At 43.9% G+C, this 21,168-nt stretch overlaps 3 protein-coding genes across 8 annotated transcripts in view; 2 read left to right on the top strand and 1 right to left on the bottom strand.

Annotated features, from left to right (window-relative positions):
• Nucleotides 1–3,722, bottom strand: part of DUS2 (dihydrouridine synthase 2) — a 135,189-nt gene extending 131,467 nt beyond the window's left edge. For 2 of the 3 annotated variants that reach the window (XM_029608582.1, XM_029608584.1), the window contains exon 1: nt 3,589–3,722. The gene's annotated coding sequence lies outside the window, so the exon portion shown is untranslated. The remainder of the gene's footprint in view (nt 1–3,588) is intronic. The other variant, XM_029608583.1, reaches the window with a different exon arrangement.
• Nucleotides 1–21,168, top strand: part of LOC115095211 (dipeptidase 2-like) — a 171,497-nt gene that overhangs the window by 18,537 nt on the left and 131,792 nt on the right. For 2 of the 4 annotated variants that reach the window (XM_029608591.1, XM_029608586.1), the window contains exon 1: nt 14,987–15,462. The exons of 1 other annotated variant lie outside the window; for it this stretch is intronic. The gene's annotated coding sequence lies outside the window, so the exon portion shown is untranslated. Of the gene's footprint in view, nt 1–4,341; nt 4,473–14,986; nt 15,463–21,168 lie in introns of those variants that run through there. One more of the 4 variants, XM_029608588.1, reaches the window with a different exon arrangement.
• DDX28 (DEAD-box helicase 28) lies at nt 3,593–6,847 on the top strand. Its single transcript, XM_029608581.1, has one exon. The coding sequence runs from the start codon at nt 3,822–3,824 to the stop codon at nt 5,460–5,462; it is 1,641 nt and encodes a 546-aa protein (XP_029464441.1). The 5' UTR covers nt 3,593–3,821; the 3' UTR covers nt 5,463–6,847.

The following is a 21,168-nucleotide window of genomic DNA, read 5'->3' as shown; positions in this document are numbered from 1 at the left end:
TCATTCATAGAAACATAGAAACATAGAAATGACGGCAGAAGAAGACCAAACGGCCCATCCAGTCTGCCCAGCAAGCTTCGCACTTTTTTTTTTCTCATACTTATCTGTTACTCTTGGCTCTTAGTAACCCTTTGGTTCTATTTCCCTTCCACCCCCACCATTAATGCAGTGTTGGAGCTGCATCTAAGTGTAATATCTAGCTTAATTAGTAAGGGGAGGCAACCGCCGCAATAAGCAAGCTACACCCATGCCCATTTGTCTACCCAGACTATGCGACTCAGTCCCTGTTGGTTGTTGTCTGCATATAAATCCACTTTTCTTCATTCCCCCTGCTGTTGAAGCAGAGCGCTATGCTGGATATGCACGTAGTATCAGACTTTCTCCCCTGCCGTAGAAGCAGAGCGCTATGCTGGATATGCACGTAGTATCAGACTTTCTCCCCTGCCGTAGAAGCAGAGCGCTATGCTGGATATGCACGTAGTATCAGACTTTCTCCCCTGCCGTAGAAGCAGAGAGCTATGCTGGATATGCACGTAGTATCAGACTTTCTCCCCTGCCGTAGAAGCAGAGCGCTATGCTGGATATGCACGTAGTATCAGACTTTCTCCCCTGCCGTAGAAGCAGAGAGCTATGCTGGATATGCACGTAGTATCAGACTTTCTCCCCTGCCGTAGAAGCAGAGAGCTATGCTGGATATGCACGTAGTATCAGACTTTCTCCCCTGCCGTTGAAGCAGAGCGCTATGCTGGATATGCACGTAGTATCAGACTTTCTCCCCTGCCGTAGAAGCAGAGCGCTATGCTGGATATGCACTGAAAGTGAAGTATCAAGCTTATTTGGTTTGGGGTAGTAACCGCCGTAACAAGCAAGCTATTCCCCGCTTTTTGTGAATGCAAATCTTTTTCCACATTTCCTCTTGCCGTTGAAGCTTGGAGCAATGTTGGAGTCGCATTAATCGTGTGTATGTTTATTGAATAAGGGTATTATCTCCAGGTAGTAGCTGTCATTCCCGCGAGCCACCTGCTCTTCATTCATGTCCTCTAGACTTTATGGATCCACAGTATTTATCCCACGCCCCTTTGAAGTCCTTCACAGTTCTGGTCTTCACCACTTCCTCCGGAAGAGCATTCCAGGCATCCACCACCCTCTCCGTGAATAAATTCTTCCTGACATTAGTTCTGAGTCTTCTGGAGCTTCAAATCATGACCCCTGGTTCTGCTGATTTTTTTCCGATGGAAAAGGTTTGTCGTTATCTTTGGATCGTTGAAACCTTTCAAGTATCTGAAAGTCTGTATCATATCACCTCTGCTCCTCCTTTCCTCCAGGGTGTACATATTTAGATTCTTCAATCTCTCCTCATAAGTCATTCGACGAAGACCCTCCACCTTTTTGGTCGCCCTTCTCTGGACCGCCTCCATCCTGTCTCTGTCCCTTCGGAGATACGGTCTCCAGAACTGAACACAGTACTCCAGTTGAGGTCTCACCAAGGACCTGTACAAGAGGATAATCACTTCCCTTTTCTTACTCGATATTCCTCTCTCTATGCAGCCCAGCATTCTTCTGGCTTTAGCTATCGCCTTGTCACATTGTTTCGCCAACTTCAGATCATTAGACACTATCACCCAAGGTCTCTCTCCTGCTCCGTGCACATCAGCCCTTCTCCCCCCATCGAATACAGTTCATTCGGATTTCCATACCCCATATGCATGACTCTGCACTTCTTTGCATTGAATCTCAGCTGCCATATCTTTGACCACTCTTCTAGCTTCCTTAGATCCCGTCTCATTCTCTCCACTCCTTCAGGCGTGTCCACTCTATTGCAGATTTTAGTGTCATGCGCAAAAAGACAAACCTTACCTTCTATCCCTTCCGCAATGTCGCTTACAAAGATATTGAATAGGACCGGTCCCAACACCGACCCCTGCGGCACTCCGCTTAACACCGCTCTCTCTTCAGAGTAAGTTCCATTTACCATCACACATTGTCTTCTGTCCGTCAACCAGTTTGCAATCCAGGCCACCACCTTGGCACTCACTCCTAAGCTTCTTATTTTATTCACCAGTCTCCTGTGTGGGACCGTATCAAAAGCCTTGCTGAAGTCCAAGTAGATGACATCGAGCGATCTTCCTTGATCCATTTCCTTGGTTACCAAAAAAGTCAATCAGATTTGTCTGACAGGATCTTCCCCTGGTGAATCCATGCTGCCTCTGGTCCAGCAATTCTTCCGACTGTAGATAGTTCACTATTCCTTCTTTTAACAGCGACACCATTACTTTTCCCACCACCGAGGTGAGGCTAACAACAATGATTATGACTGCCTTAACACCCTAATCCAAAAACACTACAATCAACGCAATACCAGATCAACAAAAAAGCACGACTAGAGATCCCATCAGTCACAACAGCCAAACTTACCACTGTAAGAAAAAGAGCATTCTCAAAATAGCTGGACCACATCTCTGGAACACCCTGCCAGACAGTCTAAGACTACAAAGCAACACCAAAATGTTCAAGAAGCTACTCAAAACCTGGCTTTTCAAATAAGCCTACAAGGATGGGATAGGATAAACCTATCAAGATGACAATACCCTTCTAAAGACAATAAGCTCCGCCAGTCAACCATTCACTTAATATCTCTCCCTACATTTCATCTTATCATTATAACATTCCATCATCATTGTAACCAGTAACCTACCTCCTGTATATCACCACCATTGTAGTCCTAAACCTGACCGGGAAATCCCCTTTACATCTAATGCATTTAGCTAAACTACCCATAAAATACTACCAAACTTATCAATCAACCTATAATGTTACTTAATGTTCTTATATTAGCAATGTTATCAAGCAACTACCAATGTTACTTTATGTTAATTGTTTCTCTGAAGTTTTAATGTAAATCGTTGTTATACATGTAAACCGGAGTGAAGGCTGACACCAAACTTTGGTATTAAAAAAAAACATTCAAATAAAATAAATAAATAAAAATTACATTAGCATCTCAATGAACAACAGGCTGCTAATAAAGGGGAGGATCTGATAACATCATAACACTGTCGGAAGGGTAGCCACCCACCAAAGTCAAACCAGATCTAGCCTTGGTTTCTCTCCTAATGCAAGCACGAACATGTACTTCGAATTTCCCTAATAAAATGCAATTACATCTTCATACAAGCAATGGGACAAAACCAGGATTGTTTCAGCCTATGCAGGTTGACCTGTATGAGGTGACAAAGAGAACTGCAAGGCTGATAAATATCATCTTCTTCCATGTTCATTAAAGTTTGATATTTAATTCTTAATGTAAAATGCCGAAGTAGCTGGATTATGCTGAACGCTTTCCATTGTATGGAAATTGTAACTGCCAATTTTATATGCTGTTTTTCGTCAAAATAATTTTGATTTTGTTATGTAAATAGCCCAGAGCTTTATAAGAGAATGAGCAATGTATAAATATGACCATAAAATAAAACTGAGCTGGTAACGAATGCACTGATAAGAACAGGTCCTTCAGCCTGTAAGGGAAGGCAGTGAATGTGGAATATGAGCATCGGCCCTTCCCAGAGTTTTCACTTTCGCAGATCTTACCTTGCCCTGCTGTACTCGCAAAAGAGAAAGAAGCAGAAATAGCCGCACTTCATGAGCTCCAAGTGCACACATGTGCGGATGGAAAAGGAGGAGCAACGTCACGTCCTGTGCGACTTGACGTCACTAGGTGGCGCCGGGCACGTGGGGAGGCTCGTGGCTGCTGCTGCTGGGGCGGCTCGGCTGACGTCACTAGGTAGCGCCGGGCACGTGGGGAGGCTGCAGGCCCAGCCGGGATGCTCGTGGCTGTTGCTGCTGGGGCAGCTCGGCTGCTGCCGCCTGCCGGTAAAACCTTCTGGAGCTGCCGTTTCGCAGCCAGGGGCTGCCATTCCATCCCCGTGATCCGGATCCCTCGCCGGATGCAGCTGCGAGCCGAGCTGACAGGCGCCCGGAAGCAGAAGAAGCAGCAGCCGCAGAAGCTGCAGGTGCCCCGAGCTGGGAAGCTGCTAATCGTCAGCAAACGCGCCGGCCTGAACCAGCATTCCCGGCAGACGGTGGGGAAGTTCCAGCGGCCGGTGCTGGTGTCTCAGGGCTGGAAACATAGGCTGTCCTTCGGGGACCACTTCCTTATCAACAATACGTGGCAGCGGGCGCCCTTTGTGCAGGAGCAGGAGGCTGTTACCTTCCAGGCGCTGGGACTACTGCCCGAGCTGGTGGAAGCGCTGAGAGCCAGCCACATCACCCACCCCACAACTGTCCAGCTGCAGATCATCCCACCCATCCTGAGAGGCAAGAACCTACTCTGTGCCGCCGAGACCGGCAGCGGCAAGACGCTGAGCTACTTACTGCCGGTAATGCACCGACTGAAGACCGAGAAGCCCAAGATTGAAGCGACAATAGGGCCCAGGAATGTGATATTGGTGCCCTCAAGAGAACTGTCGGAGCAGGTGAAAAACGTTGCTAAAAGCTTAGGGCATGGCTTGGGTTTGTCTGTGACAGCGGTGGGTGGGGGCAGAGGAATAAACAGAGTTGAAAAGCAGCTTTTGAAAGGGTGCTCTGATATTTTAGTTGCAACACCAGGTGCTCTCTGGAAGGCCCTGAAAAGGAACATGGTCCATTTAGATAACGTAAGACACTTTGTTATGGATGAGGCCGATACATTGTTTGATGAAAGCTTTATAGAGTTAGTGGAAGACATTCTTTTGCAAACCAAACTATCTTCCAGCGTTCATGACCAAAGCGACTTGGAAGGAAACACTCAGCTTGTTGTTGTTGGGGCCACCTTCCCTAATGGAGTAGGCGAGCTTCTTAGCAAAGTGACAGATCTCGGAAGCATCACCACTGTTACAAGTAAAAGGCTACATTGTCTCATGCCACACATTAAACAGAAATTTCTAAAGCTAAAGGGTGTGAATAAAATGGCAGAATTACTACAGATAATAAAGGAACAGTCTGCAGCAAAGCCAGGCTCTGGCATTCTGGTTTTCTGCAATAGTGCCAGCACTGTGAACTGGCTTGGATACATGTTAGATGACCATAACATTAAGCATTTGAGACTACAGGGACAAATGCCTGCTGCAATGAGAGCTGGTATCTTTGACACTTTTCAGAAAAGTTTAACAGATGTACTTGTTTGTACCGATATAGCTTCCAGGGGACTGGACAGTAGGAGGGTGGAGTTAGTAATTAATTATGATTTCCCACCAACCTTACAGGATTACATCCATCGTGCGGGTCGAGTTGGGCGCATGGGGAGCGAGGCACATTGTATTGTTGTTAGCTTTGTGACACATTTATGGGATGTTGAATTGGTTCAGAAAATTGAGATTGCTGCTCGAAAGAGAATAAGCCTTCCTGGAATGGAGACTTCCATAAAGTCCCCAATTCCTAAAACTAATCTAACATACTCTAATTCTGAACCTGAAGTGCTGAATTAGTGAAGTTGGAGCCTTTTTTGTTGGACATTAATGTCTCTTTGTGGTGAAGTAATATGTTTATACAGAACAAATTACTTTGCAATCAGAATCAGTGTGGCTATAATAGCACACTAGAACATAAATACAGATTCACAGTGTCCACTCTTTTTTTTCTTTTTGTATGTTTCATTTCTTTAAATGGGAAAAAAAATAAAAAGCAAAAGTAGAAAAATGTTGAGTCCATAGCCAAAAAGAAATCTCCCCATCCGGGCCTCCTCTGATCCATCTCAGACCCACCTCCCCCATTGCTTTACCCCCAGGACCTGCTTGTTGAAAATGTCTTCACTAGGCAGGAGCGACCCCCCCTTCACTCCTGCTCTGCAGCTTTTGCTAAAGCAAATGGCACTGGCAGATCAAAACCAGGAGCATTGTACATTTTGGCTGTCCAAGATGATGCCAGTCTAGAATTTTTGTATAGCGAGAACAGACAATGATGCGAGGGGATCATTCATGCCCAGTGACGAACATTTCAACAAAAGAGCCCAACCAGTCAGGGGCTGGGAGGAATTTTGGCGGCAGTGACAGCTTCTTTTTTTTTTTAATGAAGACGCATTTAATTTTGGAAGTCTTTCATTTTGATTTAAAATCAGACAGGAAGTAATTAAAATTGTTTCATTTCCAGCAAATGCACATCCCTAATACAGATGTTTATTATTGCTATTTTTGTTTTTTAAACATTCCCATAAATGTTTCAGGATTATTTAAGACTTCTAAAGCATAGCAGTTTGAGCCATGCCAGTTTTTACATAAAATTGCTTAATCTAGATAAGCTGATTATTTGTTTTTAAGGTATATTTTTGTGTTTTAATTGGTATATAATCTTGTAATCTGTATTGAACACTCCAGAAATAGCAGGATATGTTGGTATACATAATAAATAAATAACAACTTTAAGCATGGGGGCAGAGACGCTCAGAGATCTTCTGTGCGTCTCCCATGTTTTCTTGAATTCTGATACCCTCTTTGTCTTCATTACCTTATCTCCTTTGCAGGTTAAAAAGAGAAACAGACTCAAAGTTAAATTGGGAATGACTCAAACTAGTACATAATAGGTGTCTTCAAAATATTTCTATATTTCATGTCAGTTGCACCCATGAAAAAAAGCAATGAAGGTGGAGTAAATGTATAGTGTTACTTTTTGAATAAAACGAAGCTCATTAAGGAAAAACCACTTGCATGTGTTTTCTGTTTATCACAGAGCCTGTTGAGCATTAAGATAACAGCCAATAGTTTCCTGTAGCAGCTCAGGCGTAGATTTTGTGGCAAGTTTGGAAATTCTTCATAACATTTGCCTAGATTTGAATTGCTTTGCATATTAAATATTAATTTATTTTGCATAATAAAAATAGTTCAGCTTTTTTGGTGTGTGAATAATTTATGTTTTGGGGAGTATTATTGGTGAGGAGGCAGCCTGGGGTTGGAAAATGAATGAACTTTTATCAGTACTCCACCTTCTGCATTTAACACAGCAGTGCTTAGCAGGGTTAGCCAACTCCAAGCCTAGCTATAAGAATTGGGCTAAACAAAATGTTAATGTCCTGGAAAATACTAAAACTTTGAGGAGGTTCCCTTGCGCTTTCAAAGGAAATTCTATATTTGTGAAACTGCAGACCATGCAGGTAGTGATCATAATTGTTTTTTTCTGAGATTCTGAAACTGAAGTCCCACAGCTGCAAAGGGAGGCAAATTCCAGGACTGCCTCAGCCTGTGCTTTTTGACCTGGAGTCAGAAGGTCACTTTATAATAGAGATCCTCTTGAAAATTGTTTCCTAAGTATGGACAAGGAACGATCAAAACTGATAACATGGGAAATGGAAACAATTCCAGTTCAGTGCAGTAGAGCAGTGCTTTTCAACCCAGTCCTCAGGACACACCCAGCCAGCCAGGCTCTCAGGACATCCACAATGAACACACACGAGACAGACATGCATACAATGCGGAGTGATTTGTAGTCCCTACAAGAACTTCGGTATATAAAAATTTAAAAATAAAAATAAATAAAATGTAATGCATGTAAACAAGGAATCTCAGGTACTGATGTGGGGGAGGTGAGGAAGGGAAGATCTATGATAGCAAGGTGAGAAGAGAGGGGGAAGGAGAATTGGGGATGGGGTTGAGAAGGGAGGGAGGGGAAGAAGATTCAGGGTTTCCTAGCATGTATAGACAGATGGACTCAGGACAAGTGGGCTATGCTCCCCTGCCAGCAGATGGGGACGGAGCAAGCTCAGGTCACAGTATATATATTCTCCTGCAGTAACACCAGCCTGCCAGTAGTCTCTGTCTTCAGAAGATGGTGGACATGCATCTCCCTATGGGGATTGCTTCAGATTTTAGAAGGAGGGGAGTTTGTAATGCTGAAGTCCCTCTGGAACATCAGTCGCTGGGAAGCCCAGACACTCCAGTTGGTATGCTTGCAGTTCAGCTACAGACTGCAGGGTCAAGCGGTCTGAGTGATGTAGGACAACGCAGTGATGGTGGCCTACATCAATCAACAGGGGGAAACAAAAGAAGAAAGTGTCACAGAAAATGAACCAACTTATGGAATGGGCAGAAGGACAGCTACAGATGATCTCAGCCTTTCACATTACAGGAAAGACAACATGAGAGCAGACTTTCTTAGCAGGGAGAATCTGGACCCAGGAGAATGGGTGTTGTCAGATGAGGCATTTCAGCTGATAGTCGATGACTGGGGCCTTCCATTCTTGAACCTGCTGGCGACTTCTCGCAATGTGAAAGTTCCTCAATTCTTCAGTCACAGGAGAGATCCATGGTCCCTGGGCATAGATGCTTTCATACAGGTCTGGCTAGAAGACCAGTTGCTTTATGCCTTTCCTTCATGGTCCTTGTGCAGGATAGTTTGCAGGATCGAAGGCCTCAGGGGACTGGTACTGCTGGTGGCACTGGATTGGCCCAGTTGACCATGGTATGCAGATCTCCTGGGGGAAACCCCCTTCATCTTCCATCGCACACGAATCTGTTGCAGCAGGGACCTGTCCTTCATGAAGATCTGACTTGGTTTTGCTAACAGTTTGGCCCTTGAGAGGGCTCAGTTGTTGAAGCATGGATATTCTTCTGTGGTGATTGCTACTTTGCTCTGCGCTCAGAAGCTCTCTACTTCCTTGGCCTATGTGTGGGTTTGGAGAGTGAGGCCTGCTGTGAGGATCAAGGTGTTCTTCCTCGTTCGGTTAAGATCCCACTCATTCTGGAATTTTTGCAGGATGGATTAAATAAAGGATTGGCCCTTAATTCCTTGAAGGTACAGGTTGCAACTCTTGCTTGTTTTAGAGGCCCACAGTGAATGGTGATTCCTTATAGTATCATCCCGATATGGCCATTTTTTGAAGGGAGTTAAGCATCTTCGTCTTCCCTTGCAACTACTGGTACCTTTGTGGAACCTTAATGTGGTCTTGGATTTCTTTGTGGGTCCTACTTTTCGACTGCTACAGAGCCTCTCCTTGAAGCTACTTACCCTGAAGACAGTTTTTCCAGTGGCAATTTGTTCCGCACGTCAGATTTCCAAGCCGCAGGCTCTTCCTTGCCATGAGCCTTTTCTGCATGTGACTCCAGAGGTGATACAGCTTCAGACTGTGCCTTCCTTTTTACAGAAAGTGGATTCAGAGTTTCATTTGAATCAGTCTATTTCTCTGCCCACACTGGACAGGAATAGAGATGAATAAATATAGTCTCTTGCATGCCTTGGAAGTCAAAGGGCATCTCATGCAGTAGGTGTAGGTTACTAAAACCATCAGGAAGTCTGATCGACTGTTTCTGCTCCATGGTGGAGGCATTCAGGGTGAACCGGCTATGTGAGCATCTATAGCCCATTGGCAGCCTATGTGGATGCTGCGATTCCTTTGCCAAAACAGATCAGACTGCATTCCACATAGACCCAGGCGGAATTGTGGGTGGAGATTCAATTATTGTCTCCTGTCGAGGTTTGTCAAGCGGCGATATAGTCTTTTTTACACACCTTTTCCCCTTGGATGTTCGGGCTCAGGAGGACGCAGCCTTCACAGGTGAGGTGTTCTCTGGACCACGGGCAGTCTCCCACCCTGTTTGGGAGTAGCTTTGGTACATCCCATTGGTGTGGCTTGGCCTGCCTGAATGGAGAGCAAGGATAAATTTCTACTTACTTGATAATTTCCTTTCTTCTAATGAAGGCAGGCCAATCCCCGACCCGCCTTTGCTTTGCTCTTTAGGTGCAGGAGTTGCAGAGTGTTGTTCCTTCTATTCATTGGAGGACTGCTAAGTGTCTTATCCGCTCCCTCGGTTTAGTGAAGGTTAATTCCTTTGTCTGGGCTCAGTATTCTTGGGTGGTTGGAAGCATGAATGGTTGAGTGCTGTCATGTTAAATCATAATCATTATTGTACTTTCCTTGTTAAATGATTGTAAACTGTTGTGAAGGTTCCCACTGATGTGACGGTATAGAAAACCAAATAAATAAATAATCAGCTTGCCCATAGTTTGGCTTTTTCAGAGAGTATGGGCTGAAGGGGCAGGGCTATATGTCTGTGACATCAGCTTTTACTCCATCTGCTGACAGAAATGCATAACTCACGTGTGGGAATTGGTCTGCCTTCATTAGAGGAAAGGAAATTATCAGGTACCGAGTCATTTCTCCTTTTCCTGCATCCTCAGTACTGGCCCAGTAGCAGGATGTTTGCTGCTTTGAGCCATGCAGGATGCCATGGGTTGCATGGGTCAGCAACAGTCACACCTAGGTAGTAGAGGAGAAGGATACCCCCCAGTGTGCTGCTGCTGCTCTTCTCCTGGAAGTCGGGATTGGGGCAAGAAGTAAAACATGCCATGGGATAACCTAAATCTCCCCGATCCTGCTCTATCCGTAGTCTCCTCTGTCAATTTCAAAGCAACCAATCAATTGCACAGGCAGGGTCAGATTTTTTGTTCCTTATGGCCACAGAATCATGGCAGACATAGGCAGGTATTTGTTGTTGTGCAGCCCTACTGATGGAGGGTCATGGATCCTTTTCTCACTTTGTTTTGTTTTAATGCACAGGACTGGAAGTGTTCCTTCTCTCATCCACTGCAGTAAGGTACTTTGTATTCAGCCAATAGTGAGGGAGAGATGAGTTTGTATGAAAATGGAAAGTAATGAAAACCATTTAGGGAGCATGTTTGTGTCACCAGGATAGTGTTGCTGCAAAGGTAACTCGCAAGGTTTATGCTGATGAGAGACATATATTTAGGACTGTCGCACTTGGCAGCACTATTGCCTGTGACTATTTCTAATTATTGTTTTTAGAGTCATTCATTTTATCTCGGTTTTATTCCTATTACTCACCATAGTATGCTGTACCCCAATCAGGTTGTACTGATTAAGGTTCTAGAGCGCTGTACCCCAAGGGGTAGATTTTATAAATTTAAGCGCGTGAACGTTTATTCGTGCCCCAGGTGCAAACAAAAGTACACTGGATTTTATAAGATACGCGCGTATCTTATAAAATCCGGGGTCGGTGTGCGCTGCCTATTCCCTCCGAGGCCGCTCCGAAATCGGAGCGGCCTCGGAGGGAACTTTCCTTCTGCCTCCCCTCACCTTCCCTTCCCCTACCTAACCCACCCCCCCTGGCCCTATCTAACCCCCCCCTACCTTTGTTGGCAGATTTACGCCTGCCGGAAGCAGGTGTAAATCTGCACGCGCCATCACCCAACCCGGGGGCTGGGCCAGAGGCCTCGACCACGCCCCCGGGCCAGCGCCACACCCCCGATCCCGCCCCGAACTGACCCCCCTGGACACGCCCCCAGACACGCTCCTTCCCGCTCCTTTTACGAAGCCCCGGGACTTACGCGCGTCCCGGGGCTATGCGTGCACCGGCGGCCTATGCAAAATAGGAGCGCCGGTGCCCTGCGCACGTAAATCCGGCCGGATTTACGCGCGCAGGGCTTTTAAAATCCGACCCCAAGTGCGTAATTTCTATCTGTATACATTGATTAAGAAATAAAAATCTAGAAAAAGGTAGCTAATTGCTTTGAAAAGGTGTGAGAAATGTGATTGATTTGATTTGGTGTCAAGTTGTTAAACAGGAACAACAGCAGACGTCACTCTGGCTAATCTGTATTATGGAAGGTCTTTGTTAGTACTAATTTACCACAAGATATAGTGCAGGGGGAGAGCTCAGTAACCCTCAATCCTCCGGGAGTATTGAGAGGAGAAAAAGGTTTGGTTAGTGGCCAAAGAGGATTGGTAAATATTGCTTGCTGGGTACATAAGAACATAAGAAAATGCCATACTGGGCCAGACCAAGGGTCCATCAAGCCCAGCATCCTGGCTACAAGTACCTGGCAAGTACCCAGACATTAAATAGATGCAAAGAAACTAATGGCAGTAATAATCAGTGAATATTCCCTAAGTCGACTTGACTAATAGCAATTTATGGACTTCTTCTTAAGGAACTTCTCCAAACCTTTTTTAAATCCAACTAAGCTAACTGCCTTAACCACATCCTCTGGCAACAAATTCCAGAGCTTAATTGTGCATTGAGTGAAAGAATTTTCTGTGCTTTTGTTTTTAATGTTTATTAACGTTTTCCAGCTCATACATCAAAATCAGCAACAATTTCAATGTCATTATAATAAACCATCAACCCTACTCGTTTAACCCCCCCCCCCCCCCCCCCCCCCAGCCATCTGGGTGTGGCTCTATCCATATACATTTTCTAATATGACTTCAATTATCACACCTCACATAAGAAAAGGATGATAGAAAAATAATGCACATCAAGCAGAACAATTCAGCAAAAAGGTGCAGGCACAAAAAAATACTTTTTGTTGTTATAACTCTTTTTTCTTCCTCATTCTCTTTCAACAACTCCTGTACATATAGAGACTTCTGCTCCACCTCCTCTGGAATTGACATCAGAAAGTCCCTTCCACACAAGTTGGGAAAAGCTTCCAGCCTTGCTCGACCTTGAATCGGCAGATCTCTGCTCCAGCAGATAAAGATCCCATAAAGCAGCTTTGCAACATAAATTCTTGGCCTTGATCTTTCAACCATGTCTTCAAACTACATCTCAGTGCTTGCAAACAACCTTTAATTATCAGCAGTTTTGTACTTGTTCTAACAGACTTCACATTATCATCATGTCCTAGAGTACAGAAGGCTGTGGACCATGGAAAAGCATCAGCGATTTTACATTCCCACAAGGGATGCCCCAGCCTGTGAACATTTTAGGCAAACAGATGTAATATTTGGCTTTAAATGCCTGGGATGGACAAAAAGTTATTCTGAAGTACTTTAGAATAGGTTTCTCTTAATGTTACATAGGAAATAGACTTCTGTATTAGAATAAGACAGGCATATATATATTGTCATTATCCAACTGTAATGCAAATCTCTCAACCATATATCAGCTAAAGGTGGCGATGTCCTTTCGTGGATTGCAAACTGGCTAAAAGAGAGGAAACAGAGAGTAGGAATAAATGGTCAATTTTCTCAGTGGAAGGGAGTGGACAGTGGAGTGCCTCAGGGATCTGTATTGGGACCCTTACTTTTCAATATATTTATAAATGATCTGGAAAGAAATTCGACGAGTGAGTAATCAAATTTGCAGATGACACAAAATTGTTCAGAGTAGTTAAATCACAAGCAGATTGTGATAAATTGCAGGAAGACCTTGTGAGACTGGAAAATTGGGCATTGAAATGGCAGATGAAATTTAATGTGGATAAGTGCAAGGTGATGCATATAGGGAAAAATAACCCATGCTATAGTTACACAATGTTAGGTTCCATATTAGTAGCTACCACCCAAGAAAGATCTAGGTGTCATAGTCAGTAACACATTGAAATCGTCAGCTCAGTGTGCTGGGGCAGTCAAAAAAGCAAACAGAATGTTGGGAATTATTAGGAAGGAAATGGTGAATAAAACGGAAAATGTCATAATGCCTCTGTATCGCTCCATAATTCTGGTCGCCGCATTTCAAAAAAGATATAATTGCGATGGAGAAGGTACAGAGAAGGGCTACCAAAATGATAAAGGGGATGGAACAACTCCCCTATGAGGAAAGACTAAAGAGGTTAGGGCTGTTCAGCTTGGAGAAGAGACATCTGAACGTCTTGAACGGGTAGATGTGAATTGGTTATTTACACTTTCAGATAATAGAAGGAGCAGGGGGCATTCCATGAAGTTAGCAAGTAGCACATTTAAGACTAATCGGAGAAAATTATTTTTCACTCAACGCACAATAAAGCTCTGGAATTTGTTGCCAGAGGATGTGGTTAGTGCAGTTAGTGTAGCTGGGTTCAAAAAAGGTTTGGATAAGTTCTTGGAGGAGAAGTCCATTAACGGCTATTAATCAAGTTTACTTAGGGAATAGCCACTGCTATTATTTGCATCAGTAGCATGGGATCTTCTTAGTGTTTGGGTACTTGCCAGGTTCTTGTGGCCTGGTTTGGCCTCTGTTCGAAACAGGATGCTGGGCTTGATGGACCCTTGGTCTGACCCAGCATGGCAATTTCTTATGCCCTGGTTCCAGCCTGGCAAAATCTGACCCCATGTCTGTTCTGAACTGTACCTCTCCAAGTTTGGTGTCTGACCCTAGAGGTCTTTGGGGCTGTCTGGATGTCACCCACTGGAAGGGGGCATTCTGTTAGGATTGCCAGGGTTTTCACCCATGGCCCTGGGGGTTTCAGACTGGAAACCTACCATGGAGCTATAGAGCCCTAACATTTTCACTCTTTATACTAGGGAAAGCTAGACCCGCCTCTGTCTGATTTGATCAGCAGCTCGTGTGCCCCAAACTGAGACTAATATATAAGGCATGCTCAGAAGGCATACACTACTGGTCCATTGACCTGTGTCCTGCAGAAATGCTCTGTCTGGACCCTAACCCTTACTTACACCCATACCCAATATCTTGTTCCATTGATCCTGTCTTGCTATCCAGTTCTGGTGTTCCTGTTTCACACCTAAATCCTGTCTAACTCCTGGGCTCCACCATCCTGCCCCAGGCTCTCCAGGTGTGAATTTCCATCTAGGGTGGCCCCTGATTCCTGAGCCTGATAGCACTGAGAAACACATCCTTACATATGGCATAAAATGGGTTTGACCAAAAGGTCTCAGGATTTTGTATATGTAACTTAGCCGGCTAACTCAACTCCTCCCAGTTATGCCCCCAGAACTATTTTTTTCCAGCTAAATTCTAGCTGGCTAAGAGCCAAATCTTTATTTAGCCAGAGAACTATTTCATAAAGTCTATTTCACTATTTCACTGCATTCCTATCAAGTGACACATGTCGGTCTAAGACATAATCCATGCTCAATGCACATTGTTAACTACAAGTTAAATGCCACACGGTTTTGGAGACATAAAAATGTCCTCCCCCAAAGCTAATTAGGAGCACTGGCTGTGCCTCCGTGTTTGGAATTTGATAGCTCGTGAATGAACAACACAAACATTGCAGAACTGCACAGCCTGCCTCGTTTGGAAAGATTTCTGAGGACTCCGTCTCTTTCTTGGATTACCTCACTCGAAAGGCACCACAGGCAAAGGCAGAGCTACTAAAAACGTTTCTGGATTACAATCACCTTTTACAGAAATCGCATTTTAGCAGTTGATGGGGACAACTTAAAACTTAGGCCGCATTTACATTTTAAAAGAATGCACTCTTATTTTTTTTTAGTGACGATCAGTGCTTTTTCTCTCTCAGAAGGCAGTTTATAAAGTGCTGTCACAGCAAAAGCACAAGGTGCAAAAGACTGAGGCGGCTTATGTTCTACAGAATGGGGCGTGGCTCTTCTGTACCTGATAAGTTTATCGCGTGCATGCAAGTGACTGTAGGGGGTTGAACCAAAGATAAGAACGCCCTGTTTCTGAATAGAAAGCTGCATGGCTTTTATTTTTCCTGGTTTCTGTAATCTGATTCCTAGAAAGGAGAGATTACTTGAGAGAAAAAAATAACATTTGAAACGCAAAAGACAAGTTCTAAGGCATCCTCAACAAAGTAAGTGTTGCTGTTATTTCTTCTCGGCACGTTTTGTGACTCGTGCTTTTTGTTGCTTTACTTTAGTATTGCAAGTGACAATTTCTAACAAATGGGCTGGGAACCCTCCGATATATTTGTTAATGTGTGCGTTCGTGCAGAATTTCACCGTCAAGTTGTTAAACATACAAAAATTACTCATAGTGACTTCAGTTTCTTGCAAAAGCGTGACTGTATTTTTCACACTTTTGGATATTAAATTAAATATTACTATATATATATTCTCTCTCTCTCTCTACTATACATGAGGTGGATATTTAAAAGGTTTGTCTGGGCAAGTTCAGATTTCTTTTTAACAACGTCCTCCTGCTGAGCAGATACATTTTCATTCGGGCAGGTCCTTGCTTGGAAAAAATGTACCTGCATAGGGTTGGAGGAGTTCCGGAGGTGAAACTTCAGCCAGGCAGTGCTGATATTCACTGCTGTCCAGATAAAGATACCTGGGCAAGTCTGGTTAGGGTAAAGGGAATCCCTATAGGTGACCAGATCATTTTATTCAGTATGGGGTAGATTTTAACAACTTGCGCGTGCACATTCATGTGTGCGCGCCACCCGGCGTGCACTGACGCCCGCGGCCTTCTGCAGTTCCTTCCCAGTCCGCTCCAATTTAGGAGCAGCCTGGGAGGGACCTTCCCTACCCCCTAGCCCTATCCTAACCCCCTTCCCCTAACTTTCCCACCCCCTAGCCCTATCCCAACCCCCCTTCCCCTGACTTTCCCACCCCTAGCCCTATCCTAACCCCCCTTCCCCTAACTTTCCCACCCCCTAGCCCTATCCCAACCCCCCTTCCCCTGACTTTCCCACCCCTAGCCCTATCCTAACCCCCCTTCCCCTAACTTTCCCACCCCCTAGCCCTATCCTAACCCCCCTTCCCCTGACTTTCCCACCCCCTAGCCCTATCCTAACCCCCTTCCCCTAACTTTCCCACCCCTAGCCCTATCCTAACCCCCCTTCCCCTAACCTTCCCACCCCTAGCCCTATCCAAACCCCCCTTCCCCTAACCTTCCCACCCCCTAGCCCTATCCAAACCCCCCTTCCCCTGACTTTCCCCACCCCTAGCCCTATCCTAACCCCCTTCCCCTAACTTTCCCACCCCTAGCCCTATCCCAACACCCCCCCCCCCCCCATATCCTCGTCTTACCATTTGCTCCTGCGCCGGCGCCTCTAGCCACCCCCTGAACTGCCCCACCCCTCCCCTTTCCCGAGGCCCCAGGGATTTACGCACGTGGCCAGGCCTTTGAAAATAGGCCCAGCGCGTGTAAGGTTTTGAAAATGTACCCCTATATTGCGAGGCCCTTAGACCAGATTAACAGGCCAATGCAATAAGTCAGCGTGGAAAATGTGCGCTCGGTGTTGAATGCCCGCTTTCCTAACACGCGCCCAGCCACCAATCCTGGGCCTACGATCGAATATTTAAATGAGGAGGGGCCAACTGCCAAGGAGGCACTAGGGACAAATATGCACCCCTAGTGCCTCCTTTGGCAGCGGGTGGCAAGGAGAGGTGACTCTCAGCGGGTTAGGAACACGGAAGCTTGTTAATTCAGCGTCCCTTTTCCTAACCTGACACTGGCACACTTTAAAAAAAAAAAATTATTATTTATTTTTTACATTCTTGTTCTTTTGTTCCTCCCATTTAATATCTGCAATTGGGGCAGACTGGGAGGGAACTGGGAAAGGCCCCAATCTTGTTGCTGTGCGATTTTGCAAAATCCCACTCCCCCTTGCATGCGCCTCCCAGGATCCTATAACATGGATGCACACATGTATTTTTTAAAAATCTAGCCCTTAAGGACATAAGAACATGCCATGCTGGGTCAGACCAAGGGTCCATCAAGCCCAGCATCCTCTTTCCAAAAGAGGCCAAACCAGGCCACAAGAACCTGGCAATTACCGAAACACCAAGAAGATCCCATGCTACTGATGCAATTAATAGCAGTGGCTATTCCTTAAGTACAATTGATTAATAGCCATTAATGGACTTCTCCTCCAAGAACTTATCCAAACCTTTTTGAACCCAGCTACACTAACTGCACTAACCACATCCTCTGGCAACACATTCCAGAGCTTTATTGTGCGTTGAGTGAAAAAGAATTTTCTCCGATTAGTCTTAAATGTGCTATTTGCTAACTTCATGGAATGCCCCATAGTCCTTCTATTATTCGAAAGTGTAAATAACCGATTCACATCTACTCGTTCAAGACCCCTCATGATCTTAAAGACCTCTATCATATCCCCCCTCAGCCGTCTCTTCTCCAAGCTGAACAGCCCTAACCTCTTCAGCCTTTCCTCATAGGGAAGCTGTTCCATCCTCTTTATCATTTTGGTTGCCCTTCTCTGTACTTCTCCATCGCAACTATATCTTTTTTAAGATGCGGCGACCAGAATTGTACACAGTATTCAAGGTGCGGTCTCACCATGGAGCGATATAGAGGCTTTATGACATTTTCCATTTTATTAACCATACCCTTCCTAATAATTCCTAACATTTTGTTTGCTTTTTTGACTGCTGCAGCACACTGAGCTGACGATTTTAAAGTATTATCCACTATGATGCCTAGATCTTTTTCCTGGGTGGTAGCTCATAATATGGAACCTAACATTGTGTAACTACAGCAAGGGTTATTTTTCCCTATATGCAACACCTTGCACTTGTCCACATTAAATTTCATCTGCCATTTGGATGCCCAATCTTCCAGTCTTGCAAGGTCCTCCTGTAATGTATCAGAATCCGCTTGTGATTTAACTACTTTGAATAATTTTGTATCATCCCCAAATTTGATAACCTCACTCTCATCGTATTCCTTTCCAGATCATTTATATATATATTGAAAAGCACCGGTCCAAGTACAGATCCCTGAGGCACTCCACTGTTTACCCTTTTCCACTGAGAAAATTGACCATTTAATCCTACTCTCTTTTTCCTGTCTTTTAACCAGTTTGTAATCCACGAAAGGACATCGCCTCCTATCCCATGACTTTTTAGTTTTCGTAGAAGCCTCTCATGAGGGACTTTGTCAAACGCCTTCTGAAAATCCAAATACAGTACATCTACCGGTTCCCCTTTATCCACATGTTTATTAACTCCTTCAAAAAAATGAAGCAGATTTGTTAGGCAAGACTTCCCTTGGGTAAATCCATGTTGACTGTGTCCCATTAAATCATGTCTTTCTATATGCTCTACGATTTTGATCTTGAGAATAGTTTCCACTATTTTTCCCGGCACTGAAGTCAGGCTCATTGGTCTATAGTTACCCAGATTGCCCCTGGAGCCCTTTTTAAATATTGGGGTTACATTGGCCTCCCTCCAGTCTTCAGGTACAATGGATGATTTTAATGATAGGTTACAAATTTTAACTAATAGATCAGAAATTTCATTTCTGAGTTCCTTCAGTACCCTAGAATGTTTACCATCTGGTCCAGGTGATTTGCTACTCTTTAGTTAGTCAATCTGGCCTACTACATCTTTCAGATTCACAGTGATTTGGTTCACTTCATCTGACTCATCACCCATGAAAACAATCTCCGGAACTGGTATCTCCCCAACATCCTCATTAGTAAACCCGGAAGCAATGAATTCATTTAGTCTTTCTGCAATGGCCTTATCTTCCCTAAGAGCCCCTTTAACCCCTCGGTCATCTAATGTTCCAACCGACTCCCTCACAGATTTCTTGCTTCGGATATATTTAAAAAAGTTTTTATTATGAGTTTTTGCCTGTATGGCCAACTTCGTTTCAAATTCTCTCTTCGCCTGTCTTATCAATGTTTTACACTTACCTTGACAATGCTTATGTTTTATCTTATTTTCTTCAGATGGAGCCTTCTTCCAATTTTTGAAGGATGTTTTTTTGGCTAAAATAGCCTCTTTTATCTCACCTTTTAACCATGACCTTAATCGTTTTGCCTTCCTTCCACCTTTCTTAATACGTGGAATACATATGGACTGCGCCTCTAGGATTGTATTTTTAAACAATGTCCATGCCTGTTGAACACTTAACCTTTGCAGCTGCACCTTTCAGTTTTTTTCTAAGTATTTTCCTCATTTTATCAAAGTTTTCCTTTTGAAAGTTTAGTGTTAGAGCTGCAGATTTACTTATTGTCCCCCTTCCAGTTATTAGTTTAAATTTGATCATGTTATGATCACTGTTGCCAAGTGGCCCCACCACCGTTACTTCTCTCACCAAATCCTGTGCTCCACTAAGAATTAAATCTAAAATAGCTCCCTCTCTTGTTGGTTCCTGAACCAATTGCTCCATGAAGCAATCATTTATTACATCAGGAACTTTATGTCTCTAGCAAGTCCTGATACATTTACTCAGTCAATATTGGGGTAATTGAAATCTCCCATTATTATTGCACTGCCAAATTGGTATGCTTCCCTGATTTCTCTTAGCATTTCATCATCTGCCTAACCATTTTGTCCAAGTGGACGGTAGTATACTCCTATCACTATACTCTTACCCAACACACATGGGATTTCTATCCATATAGATTCTACTGAGCATTTAGTCTCTTGTATGATATTTATCCTGTTGGACTCTAAACCCTCCCAGACATAAAGTGCCACTCCCCCACCAAGTTGATCCTCCCTATCATTGCGATATAATTTGTACCCTGATATTGCACTGTCCCATTGGTTGTCCTCCTTCCACCAAGTCTCTGTGATGCCAATTATGTCAATCTCATCATTTGCTGCTATACACTCTAACTCTCCCATCTTACTTCTTAGACTTCTGGCATTGGCATACAGACATTTCAAAGTATGTTTTATGTTTGTATTAACAACCTGCTTTTCATTTGTTAGGGATAATTTGGAAATCTTTAGCTCAGGTGATTTTTTACATATAGGCACATGGACTATGTTTGCTTTTAATGGAACCTCTCTGTTGGGATGCCCTAAATCTCCTGTTTCATTAGTATCTTTCAAGGATACATTTCTCCGAACTATGCACTGCTGAGTGACTGTCGGCTTTCCCCCTTGTTCTAGTTTAAAATATGCTTTAACTCCTTTTTGAAAGTTAGTTAGTGCCTTATATAATAAGAGGTTCTGGACGCACGTCCAAAATCCACGTCCAATCATGGGTTAAACAATGTACTCAGCTGAGTGCACTGAAATGCATCGGCCTGTAAGTTCTACTGATTATCCAGGTAAGGTTATCTGATTAATTTTGCTGCTCACTGGGTCACTAAGTATTCACTTCTGTATGTATAAAGATTTATCATATTTGCTCACCCACCTTTCTAACTTAAGAATTTCAAGGCAAGTTACAGAAAAAAATAAAAAAAACATACAACCAAATGTCCAATATAAAACAGATAAATAACTTCGGACATCAGACATTAACAAATAAATTAGCCCAAAAGACGCTCCTCAGCTGTAAAGCCACATGTTGATTACAAATCTCAATATCTGTAGCAACCCAGGCCTAAGATATCACCAAGGCTCCAAGAACAGTTAAGACTGGCAAAAAAAAAAAAATGATGGGGCAATTAAGAATGCTTTTAAGCTTTTCCTGATTGTTGGGTAGCTGGTTTCAGAATGAATGTCCAGTGGTACCCCATTCCATAATGATAAATACTGATCTACAAAACGCAGCAAGCTTCGCCACCGATGGGGGCAGAAGCGTCAATAGATCTTGCTGTGAAAAGCGCAGATTCTATAAATGTATA

Source organism: Rhinatrema bivittatum, chromosome 7 (genome assembly GCF_901001135.1).
Source record: "Rhinatrema bivittatum chromosome 7, aRhiBiv1.1, whole genome shotgun sequence".
NCBI lineage: Eukaryota > Metazoa > Chordata > Amphibia > Gymnophiona > Rhinatrematidae > Rhinatrema > Rhinatrema bivittatum.
The sequence above is the reverse complement of the archived record's forward strand: the minus strand, read 5'-3'. Positions and strand labels throughout refer to the sequence as shown.

Excerpts from the sequence above, each read along its gene's own strand:
- DDX28 (XM_029608581.1), top strand. The coding sequence starts at position 3,822 with ATGCTCGTGGCTGTTGCTGCTGGGGCAGCTCGGCTGCTGCCGCCTGCC.